Genomic DNA, 12,149 nt, shown 5'->3' on the forward strand with positions numbered 1-12,149 from the left:
ACCAAATATTTACTAGAAATAAGTATTCAAACAGTTAGCTCCTGTATTCATGAATAAACATTATTTGTTGCTAAATGAGACAAGATTTATCAACAGTTCCATCCTATTTTTTTGTTTTTTTATGGTTGGAAGCTCTGAGGAATGTCACATATGAAAATGGGAAAAGAGTTTTAACAATGTCACTCAAATCTTTGAACTCTTTCTGAGTTACATGACAAAATTCATATAGTGAACTACTAAGAATTATTTTTGTGGTCTATCATTCAATGATCATTTTAACAATCTATCATTGAAACTTATTTTTAGTATATGTGCTGCTGAAGTGAGCACCATTGACACTTATTTTTAATGATCCATCAATTGACAGCCAGATTCTATCCTCCCTCTGTTTCATTGAAAGCAATGATTTGGAAACCACCTACCTTGCAGAATGATTTGATACCTACGCATTCACTTTTCAGCATCACGTTAGTATTTTGAATTGTCCCTTTATTTGGCTCTCAAAAGATTTTTATACCTGGAGGTCAAGCACCATTTTAAGATTCTGGATAGGAAAGAAATATGCCTTTATCTTATCTAGTGAAGAAGAGCATGTGAAAGGCATGGTTAGAAAGGAAAACTCATGGGAGAGTTCTCAGGCAAATGTATTTCAGGCAGGAGAACACATGAAAGTTGAGGAACTAGAAATTGATTCCCTTAAAACCATCTGTGCCTGTGTGTCCCTTGGGAAATCTTAACATCCACCACCACCACCATGACCACCACCAGGGATATGCATGCCCCAGTTTAAAGACTGCTTATCTAGATAAATATACCTAATTTTCATTAAATAAAAATACTTTCAGTATTGAATCTCAGGAGGTTTACCAGAAGAAATGAGATAAAGAAAGGCAGTTGTGAGGTAGGTAGAATATTTAGATTAGATTAGATAGATAGACAGACAGACAGACAGACAGACAGATAGATAGATAGATAGTCGTAGTGTTAAATTACAAGTAACCACTTACTTAGAAAATAGTTCATCTGAATGCTGAAGGGACATCAGCTGTTACCCATAGATACTTTGTGCACGCGCCCAGATCTGTCAAACTAGGGAGATCACGCCAAAAAAAGGGACCAGTATGAAAGTATATCATAGGAGCAAAAGTCAAAAGGTGACAAAAACTAATATATTTATAATTTTCATGTGGAATAAAGTACTGTAATAATCAGCATAGAAAGTACTACATTCCTTGTTTTTAATTGCTAGGTTTCTTGGAATTAAAAAGAAACAAAAAAAAACTGAATTGTATAACACAACTTCACAGCAATAGGATACTGAAGTCTCTCTGTGATACACTATAATACCCATAAAAGCTTTTCCTCATCTGTCAGGAACTCCCCTTTGTGTGGAAGGAGACCGAAAATGACCCCAAACTAGAATTCGGCCTTTTTTACTCCTGCTGTCACCTTCTAGCCCATTAACCCCCCCAAAAGTATATGAAGCCTATTATCAAACAGTTATGTAATAATCATACCTGTTTAGTTGTGCAGTCAGACACTAGCAGAGTTTGCAGTATTTCACGTGTGTATGTGCATGTTTGCTATGTTGGGTATATCCTGAGGACAGGGGATATTTTATTACTGTGTGGCCCCCATGGTTCCCAGCAGAGCACTGGGGAGTAGTTTGAACACTTTTTTTCTTCTGTATTACTTTCTGAGCCTTCTATTAAATTGGCCACATTAACTTAGTTATTATATACAATAATGTAGATGTTTTCTTATTTTTCAGTTTTTTAATAATGCATTGATAGTATTTAAAAAACATGAAAGACTATGCTACAAAGTATATAATAATCAGATACAGAAATTTTGTTTGTTCCAATTTCTGGTACAATCCAGAGTCTTTAGCCACATAAGAACCATTATTCGTATTGGAAAGTTGGTGTGAAATACTCCTTGGATGACTAGACGCAAAGCTTTCTATGTCGTTGGCCTCATAATGCCAAAAAAGGCATCTCCATGAAAATTCCTCTTCTGATAATGCCATACTTGGTAGTGCATTTCTCCAGGGTTATTACTCTTCCCATGTGCTCGATGTGGGTCTGGGTCTGACCTCCTGCCTTGTGACAAACCCATCTCAGGTGCTCTGTAGCACTTGGAAAACACACTGCCAGGCTGTCTTGTTTTATTGCTTACCTAAGGAGTAAGAAAAGTGGCAGTGTGCTGTGCTTCCACGTTTTCAATTACAAGTATCTTTAATAAATCGTCATTCCACCCTTTCCTTACATATGCAAGTGCAGCTGTAAACAGGGGAAATGGGAGTTCACATCCAGTCAAATTAAAGACCTGTTAAAGCCAAAGTAATACAAGATGCTACAATGTTTCAAATATATGACATTTAAATTCTAATATCTCTTCCTTGTGACAAAAAAAGTTAAAAGTAATAGATTGTCACAACATGAATCCATTCTCATGGCGATAGATGTAATGAGATTGTCAGAAACACAAACCTAACTGTGATGCAATCTGGAGGTTGTAATCTAGTTTGGTCCTGCCCAAGAGCTGGAAAAGCATATTCTGAGAATTGTATACGCTTTTTAAATTGTAGTATGTTGTTATTTCTTTCCTCTAGGCAACATTTCTTACTGAGACGTTGAATTGAGCTATCCACATTCTTCCAACAATCAGATGTGGTTTCCTATTTGGTTTTTCAAATATTACTATATTTAAAATTAAAGACCAAATATTCTTACCCTGCAATGTGTCACGTCTCCTCCCTTACTCCCCACCCCCAGGATGACAAACTATAGGATTAGTAAGTGGGTTTAGTAAGCTTTTTTTTTTTTCTTCCTCCATTCTCACAGCTAGCAACACAGGAATGCACAGGAGGCAAATCACTGACCTTTTAGACCAAAGTATTCAAGTCCATTCCCAGTGCTTCGTCATCACATCAGACAACCGTTATATTCTCATCTGTGGCTTCTGGGATAAGAGTTTCCGAGTCTATTCTACAGACACAGGTAACAGTTATTTCCTTCTTCCGTGAAGTAAAGTTTACTACTAGTAACACTGAGAGACTTGGAATGCTTTCTCATCTTCTTCCTTCTAAAAAGTACACAATTCTAAAATTTGTAAAATAAGGAAAAGACACTGTTTTTTCATTTCAAGTAATCTATATAGTCCACTACTATAGTCCACTATTGATTTAATTTCAGCATGTTTTTAAGAGGCAGTGTTTTATGGATTGTCGCCCAAGCCTCATACTTGTAGAAGGAATGATTCATTTTAAAACCATATGCTGGTAAGTAAATACCATATCCACATGTGTATGCGTAATCTTACGGCAAGTGCACACACATATAGGTGTATTTTCCCACTTGTGTGTAATTTAAAGGATATTCTCCTTACTGGACATTCTCATTATGTATATTTCTTGGGAATAGATATTTTGCCTTCACCCATTTCTGCATAGACTCTTACTGAAAGCTGCATTATCATGAAGAAAAGTAGTTGACTACTGATATTATGTGTGACCGCTCTTGTTAAAAATATAAAAGTTTAAGTCTGTATATATCTTTGCATGCATGACCCTAAGGACAAACCAACCTCAACTCAATACTATCACAGGAGATCCAATCTAGTAAATGTTTATAAATTTCTGCATAGAGGAAATTGAGAAACACTGAAAAATGCAATGGAATCTCGTAAAGTATTTTAGAGACATTAGAGGATTAAATAGACTTATAGTAAATATGTAGCTGAATATATAAAATAATTAAAATTAGACATTAATGCATTAAAACTTGATAGATACTGTAAAAGTAGATATTTCTACAAATATCTTGATTAAATAATGTGGGACTAGGAAACAGTATTTAAATCTTGTGAGAATAGGAAATTCGTTTTAATTGAAATTTCTAGTTTATTAAATGTTTTACGGTAAATCATCTTTCAGTCTTGTTAATCTTTATAAAATGTATGAGTCCCTGCTCCTGCCCTCCTAAGTATAGTGTATGGAAAAATTAATTGCTGGTTATTCAAGGAGTTTGTCCTAAGTATATTTTGACGATAGTATTGTAACATAGCTATGAGAAAGTAGAGAAAATAGTTGAATATGTACTGTTCATAAAATAAACCCTAGAACTTGTTTGTGGACATGATCTTGTTTATTTTTTGTTTTATGGAATCGATGATGTAAGTTTTCTTTATAATTTACATCTTTATTCTTTAGATCTAGAAAGAAAACATCGTCATTCAAGTCTTCCTGATTAATTGGGCTTTTACTACATGTTTGGGTCTATTAGGGTGATTGCTGTTGAACCTAAAACTCCTCTAGAATTCTTTAGCAATGCAATGGGATTGATAAGTTTTCCTAAAATATATTTATTATTATAATGACTTTTTTTCTGACTTAATAATCAAATTGAAATTTTAACCTTTTCTTTCACTGTTTTGGGAATCACCACCTTAGTATGATTTGACCTCAAATTGGGCTTCATTTTTCGCACAAATTGTCAGATTAAAATTGTTCCATACTCTCACAAGATTTTCTTAAACATTCCTTTAGATTGCTTATTGGGTTTTTTTTTAACATTGTTGAAAATTATTTTTCAATTTGTATCCTTTAAAATTTATCATTTTGGTTTACAGTTCCATTAGTTTGGGCAATGTGGAGTTACATAACAACCCCCACAATTAAAATTCAGAGCAGCTCTGTCACCCCAAACTTCCTCTCCCACCTCAACCTCTTCATAACTGCTGACCTATTCTTCATCTCTACAATTTTGTCTTTTTCAGAATGTCGTGTAAGTGGAATTATATATTATGTTAGTCTTTGGTTTTGTTTGACATTTCAGGATTTGGAGTTTGTTGTCATTCCATATCATTTTTAAAAGGCAGTGAATATTAATATTTGTAAAATAAAGCTAACCTCACTTTTGTATAATACTAATTGAAATAATTCTTACGCTCACATACAGTTCTTTAGAGTTTACAAAATTCTTTCACATACATGATATTGTTTCAGCCTTACAATGACTGTGAGACAGAACAAGTGTCCTTATCCCCATTTTTCAGATGACGAAACTGAGGTTTAAAAAGGTTGACTTGTTGAAATTTGTATGGATAATGGTGATAGAACTGGGCATTGGAGCCAGCTCTTCAGACTTCAAATGCAGCATTCTTTATGAGTATACCATGTTATCTCATACAGCTGTTGCCTGTCAATCATTGGTTAATTTGGAAAACACTATAATTTACTAAGTTCCTAGTATGTCTGCCATGTTACATTAGACTTAATAAACTACATAACATTTATCGTCTTTCTAAAAACCTTCTACTTTATTGTTTTCAGAAATGTGTGTGTGTAAAACATTTTCACAAGAAGTAGTCTTATTTTAAACTTCATTTTAATGGACCTGACTTGGCTTATACAATAAAAATATTTATACTTGCCAGAAAAGTTGTGAAAAAAATCTCAAAGGATAGTCGTAGTGTCTTTCTTAATATCTTGTATACAGACTCTCATGCTAGTTTTTTTTTTTTTTTTTAAGTAATTTCAGTTAGGGTAAATATGTGTTTGTGGTTTTATGACAATAGGAATACTAAATACATTCTAAGTTTGGCAGAAAAGCAAGGGAAAAATTGTATGCTCAATAATATATAATGACAAAGCTGTCACAAGTGTTGAACTCAATTATATTTTAGCACATAATCTCCCCCCCAAAAAAAATCCTTATTAGGTTTGGGAGAGGGTGGGGAAGAAACACGGTTGTATCAAGGAATTCTTTTAACATAAATCATGCTTTCGGGACACAACCAGAACAGCAGAGACAACAATAAAACCTTCCCTCGGCAGTGGGAATTATTTTCAGGCCACATTTTAGTTTCAGTGGTGCAGAGTCCTGAGCTTGATTTTTTTCTTTTCTTTTCTACTTTTTTTTTGGAGCACGGCTGTCAAATAAAACATTAACTAGAAAATTTGTTCTGTCAAAAAATGGATATTCTCGTGCTTGTGGTAATATTTGATATTAGTGTGCGGAGAGGTAGACTGGTATTAAAGGAAACAAAAAATAAAGGTTGAGGAACACTTATGAGATTATCAGAAAATAATTTACCGAAAGAGCAGCAGGTCTTTATATGCTGTGATTTATTTAGGAGGAGTGGACCTCAACCTCATAGCAATAACAAATATTGCTGAGGAAGGCTGCCAGAACAGGAACAAGTAAACTTAAAAAAAACAACAACAATGTTTTCCAGAATTGCGCGCAAAGTATAAATTATAGAGAATAAAATTAATCTCTATTAGAATATGAAACTCTTTAGATGTAAACACTTAAATGTCACACTCCCTCATTTTGGTCTTCCCTGACACCCAGTATAAATTTGTTCTACCGTATTATCCTCACTGATCCTCCCTTGTATTTTTATAATACTTATCACTATTCCTAATCATATATCTGTTTGTGTTAGTTTAATGTCTGTCTGCTCAACAGACAGTACGTACTATGGGGGCAGGGACCACGTCTACGTACCATGTCTGTTTACCACTATATAGATGTAGGAAGGCCTCATGCTTGGCACTTAGTAGGTGTTGAGTAAGTGTTTGTTGAATGGAAAATAATTGTGATGACTTTTAAGACAAAAATTAAACCTCTAGGAAGTATTAGTTAAAAAAAGAAACCACAGTAACTGCGTATACATTTTTCTAACACTGACATCGTAGATACATAGTGATGCCTTAACTAATCAGAGTTAATAAATGAATCTTGGATAATTCTGCCACTGTGTTTAACCCATCCCACTTTTACGGATCAGTCTTTCCACTTTTCTTCACATGAGTTGGAGATTAAGCAAGGTACCAAGTGAATAGCTGCTCTTTTGCAAGCCTCCTGTTTCTTCTGTGCCACCAGAGCTCACGTATCTAGTTGTAGTTATTTCGCTCATTCTCACTTCGACAACCCACTGAGTTGATGAATATCAAATCCTAAATAAGCCTTTTCTAAGTAACATACTTAAATCAGTCCTCTAGTTTGCATTCTCTCAGCATTCAGGTATACGCTGAGTCAGAAGTCACTGCACACTCTGTGATCAAAACCATAATCGCAGTGTGGTGGTTCCGTTTCCTTCAGTAGGTAAAAGTCACTGATTTAAGCTTCAGTTTTCTAATTTGTAATGAGTGCACCTAGCTACCTAACTTTTTTCTTATTTTTTGTAAGTCCTCTAATTTAACCACACCCATTTTATCACTAAATCTCTCCACTTTGTTCTGCATATAAATTGGAAATTATGTGAAAATTATTACATTTTTTTCATATTTAATTTGCTCTTTTTCTGTTCCATTTTTTATTCTAGAAAGTCTTGAATGTTTTGCACATTTCCTTACTGCCATAGCTAATTTTTAAAATGAAATGTTTTGATACAGTTTTAAAGGCTGAAGAAATGTAGTCACAGGAGAAAAAATGTACTTTATTAATTTTGCAATTTGAGATTGAAATGAAATGGATTTTAAAGTTACTGGTAGTAGTCTGTGCAAGAGTGAATGCATTGTATTTGACTTTCCATCTGATTTAAAGTATATTTCAGTATTTTGTTTCTAAATTTGCGTCATTTATTATGAGGTTTGGGTTTATTAAAATAATTAAAACAATTTAATATAAATAAATTTTTAGTTGTATTTAGTATTATCTTGAAAAGTTAAATACACATAGTTGAGACCTTATCTTGTGCATAGGTTATGCTGTGTTCCATGTTAAACACAAACTTTTTAGGCATATTAATTTTTTTCAGCTTAGTGGTCTTTTTTCCTTGACCATTCAAATTATATTTTTATGACATCACCGAAACACTTATTAAAAAAACTCATGATGAATAGTAAGAGTAGATTTTCTATCACATTCGTTTTTGGATTCTGTGGACATTTCAAAGGAAAATTTTAGCTAGAAATTGTAGAGAAGGGCTGCTACAGTATTTAATTATTTGGACAAGCTTTTGCGAATTATAAACACCATCCATATCTGATTAAACAAAGATTCTAAAAGGTGGAGGCTTTACTTTTATTCTGACACCATTTTGTGAACAATTCATCCTGTGTCTGAAGCCCAAGATATGTGGAAGTTTACTGGGTTCCTCTCTGCCGTCCCCAGTCATTACCATCAGATAAGCTGCCATAATTTCATCATCACCCCCAAAGGAATTTTCATCATTCAGACAATTAAAACAAAGAAGAATGACTTGGCTCATGTAATTCCAATTTAATAAAACAAAAGCTGTCCAAAGTGAGCTCTATTGCCCTTGTACAGGTCACCTAAAAAAGGAGAAGATGAAAAAATGCATTAAACCTTTACTAATTCAGAGATGGGTTTGTATTAGTAAAGTCTGAATGGTACAGTACTTACAGAAAGGCAACTAAGTTTTGCATGGTTTTGAATCACTTAAAAAACAATTTTGAGTAATTTAAGAAATGGTTCCAAATAAGTATTCTCCTGGGCCTGCTTTTGTCAGTAGATATGATTCATTTGTAATTTGTAGTATCCATGTATAATGATACAGTGTCAGGGTCCTTAAATATTATTTGAGTTGAAATAGTTTTTGCCTTTCAAAAATGTTATTATCACTGTTCAGTTGGTGTGTGTGTGTGTGTGTGTGTGTGTGTGTGTGTGTGTACTATTCAAAGAAAACTCTTAGGTTGGACCAGATCAAATTTTATTGTAAAGTCTGAATTATCAGAATCTGAGTTAATATGGCTTTATTATCTCGTAAGTTAAATGGTCACTGGAATGTCTTTTTAGTAGCAATTTTAAAGAAAATTGTTTTGTATTTCAGGAAAATTGATCCAAGTGGTGTTTGGCCATTGGGATGTTGTCACTTGCCTCACTCGCTCTGAGTCGTACATTGGAGGAAATTGCTACATTCTCTCAGGGTCACGTGATGCAACCCTTCTGCTCTGGTACTGGAATGGAAAAACCAGTGGGATTGGAGATAACCCAGGCAGTGAGTACAATTTATTTTATAAGTAAACTTTTGCAAGTGATACGTTATAACATTTTGCATTGAAGTTATCTTTTTCATCATGATGAAAGTGAAACTGAATTATCAAGTAGTTTTAATGTCTTAGTTATAATTAAAGAAAGGTCTAGATAGCCTTGTTACTGACATTTTGTGACCACTGATCATTCAAATCCAAGCACATTTTTCATGTTATACGTTATTCTTATGATCTGAAAATGCTAGTTCTTCATTGGAAATAGCTGTCATCACATAAAATAGAGGTGTTTCATTCACGAACAATAAGATATAACATAAAAGAGCAATCACATCTTGTTTATTGAATTCATATTTTAAAAGAGCAAAAACATTATAATTTCATGGAAACAAATGAGTCTTTATAAAAAAAATATGCTTTCATTTACATATGAAAAGATAAAGCAGGTCATAAAAGGCCAATATGGAATATTCAAATTTAGTCTTGGTTTTTCAGATGGGAAATGAAAATGTTCACCAACAGCCTTAAACATCTTTATGAAACTATGCTGAAGGCAGTAAAACAAAAAATGTGTAACCATTTAAAATTGTAATTCACAGAAGGCAAAAAAGGAAGCAGCTACCATTAAAACCAATCGCACACAGCTGCAGAAAAGAAATGGCTTTAGAAAAACACATTAAGAAGTAGGAAAAAACAATTAAAGGGACCACCTGAAAAATGAGAATTTAATTAAAATGATTATGACAACACTGAAGAGTTCCTGCAAGAATAGCTTTAGATTTTTACTTCATAAGGTAGAGGTTTTTAACTGCTCTTAAATATTTACAGTTTCTTAATTTAAAGCAAGTTGCAATGTATTTGGTTAAGGAAGGATCGTGTTGTTCCTGATTACTTTACCTGAAGGCTGTGGCACATACTTCTGTCACTCAGCCCCAAACTAGGAAACAGTCTGAATATGTTTAAGTCTATCATATTTTGAATTGACTTCTTAATAAAGTTGTGCTTTATTAAATGTATAATATTTGTATGAAAGTGAAACCTTTTTAAAAAATGTAGTCGAAAGGCAGTACAATTTAAAAAGCATGTGCAAAGTTATTTCATCAAGCTGTTTCTTCTCTGTATTTTGTTTGATGTGGTGTGTAAACATAATTTTTATTCAGCGAACCTCTGCTATATATTTCTTATTTTAATCAAAGCACAGATAATTTGCTATACAAATAGAATATGAAAAATAACTTTTAAGGCTGCAACGCTATGGGTAATACAGTCTTTGTGATCGGATCAAACTTTAGTGTGTGTCTATCTGGGGAGATAGTGTGTACATATCTGTATTTTACATATTTGCACAGATATAGCCATTTTACGTGTAATTATGATAAAAATTGTAAAATATATAAACTTTGGGGATTTTGTTTTTCACATTCTTTTAAAAAGTACTTCACGTTCTTTTCATTATGGGCCCTTACATTCTGCTCATTTTCCTTTCTGGCCTTTTAGGATGAGTGACTACTTTGAATTTCTTTTTTTTTCCTGTGTCTGTAAACCTCGTTATCAAGATTCACAAAATTATCGCCGACAAACCTACATTTGACATAATCAATATACCATTTTGTTAGTCATCTGAAAATATTTAGGAAGAACTCTCACTTGCCTTAAAAAAGTGTATGATGTTTCATGCACATATAGCAATCCAAACACAAGAAAAGAAATTTTTTGTTTGTTTTTTTACTTACTTTAACCTAATCATGTTCTATATGTCATTACCGATGTGCATAAAGGCTTATTAACTACATTTACACGTAATTTTTATTACGTTTCACAAAATTAAGTATATTTTAAAACTAGAAATATTCAGCGTTTCCAGAAGGGAACAATATATTTATACGTATTTAAATACCTTCTGAATTACCCTAGAGATGATTTTTACATGCATGTCCTCTTTAAAAAAATGAATTAAGTAGGATTAACGAAATTCGGGAGTTTGCAGTAAAACAAATGTAAGTTCTGAGTTTTGCTGTGTTCCTTCTGTCTTGTCTGCAAAATGAAAGCAACAATAGTAACTGACTTAAGGTGTTATCAGAAGCACTGGGTGGTAAGAGCAAATAAATCACCACACAAACACCATTTTTTTGGCATTAGCGTGTATATTATAATGTTGTATTTTTCATAAAGCACTTCATCTATACCCTCTCATTGTCTGCAGTACGGTGGATATTAACTGCTAGTAGTGCTGGTAATGGGAAGGAAAAAATAAAAGGATAACATAACAGCACATCTATAAACATTCTAGCAAATTTTCTAATACATTTTGTAATGTTTCTTGACTAAATTAAATTACCTTTCTCAAAGTGAACCCCGTCCTTTCTGGCCCTTTTCTAACATCTGATGTCCCAATTTAATTTTGCTTTTGCTTTGAAGGGTGAATCGGAGAGAAAGACAAAAAGACACTTTTTCATATAATGAGAATTTCCACATGTTATAGAAGAAAAATAAACAAGCCAGTCTAAGATTTTCAAAACAAAATGACATAAAAATACATTTTTTTTTTTTCTTTTTTTACTGTGTGTTTTAAAAATTCATGCAAGCTGGTTCGGATTTTATAAGCCTCTGGCTCATTGATGGCTCCACGATGCAGCCGCTCAAGTCAGAGCTTTTCAGATGACTTTTAGGCTATGCTTATTCCTGTATTGTATCTGGGGGATGCAGTATAAATGACCTTTAAGAAATGGTTAGGCTTTTATATATGTAATTGCAAAGTGGTCCATAAATACACACATGCCTCAACTTAAATTTTTGAATTTAGATGTTTTTCTTCCTTGAAGGGAAAATAGGTAAATTAAAGAAAACTAGGGCTGTTTTTTGTGCATCTCATAGGGACTCATTCCAGTATTTCGTTTTTTTATTTCAAAAATCTTGAGAATAAGCTAGTAATTTTACTTGCTAGGGTGATAAGCCTACACCATTTTCTACAAATCTTAGGGCTGTATGTAAAATTGATAGCTTCATTACTATTTTTTTTTAAATCATGTTATCCAATAATATGCACATTGTTTGAGCAAAAATCACGCTAATTCTATTTGGATGAAATCTATTTATATATATAGTGTAGCTTATATACTTATATATAGTGGAGCTTATGAAAGGATGCACACGTTCTATGAGATTTGCCTACATTATGTGGCAA

The 12,149-nt window shown here is 33.1% G+C and overlaps 1 protein-coding gene across 2 annotated transcripts in view; it reads left to right on the forward strand.

Annotated features, from left to right (window-relative positions):
• The window catches only part of LRBA (LPS responsive beige-like anchor protein), a 561,748-nt gene that overhangs the window by 527,388 nt on the left and 22,211 nt on the right, over positions 1-12,149 (forward strand). For both annotated transcript variants that reach the window (XM_019722880.3, XM_019722903.3), the window contains exons 52-53: positions 2,847-3,002; positions 8,806-8,973. In XM_019722880.3, coding sequence (XP_019578439.3) covers positions 2,847-3,002; positions 8,806-8,973 — 324 coding nt within the window. The remainder of the gene's footprint in view (positions 1-2,846; positions 3,003-8,805; positions 8,974-12,149) is intronic.

Source organism: Rhinolophus sinicus, chromosome 15 (assembly GCF_057876585.1).
Source record: "Rhinolophus sinicus isolate RSI-liver-muscle chromosome 15, RSI-T2T, whole genome shotgun sequence".
NCBI classification, from domain to species: domain Eukaryota; kingdom Metazoa; phylum Chordata; class Mammalia; order Chiroptera; family Rhinolophidae; genus Rhinolophus; species Rhinolophus sinicus.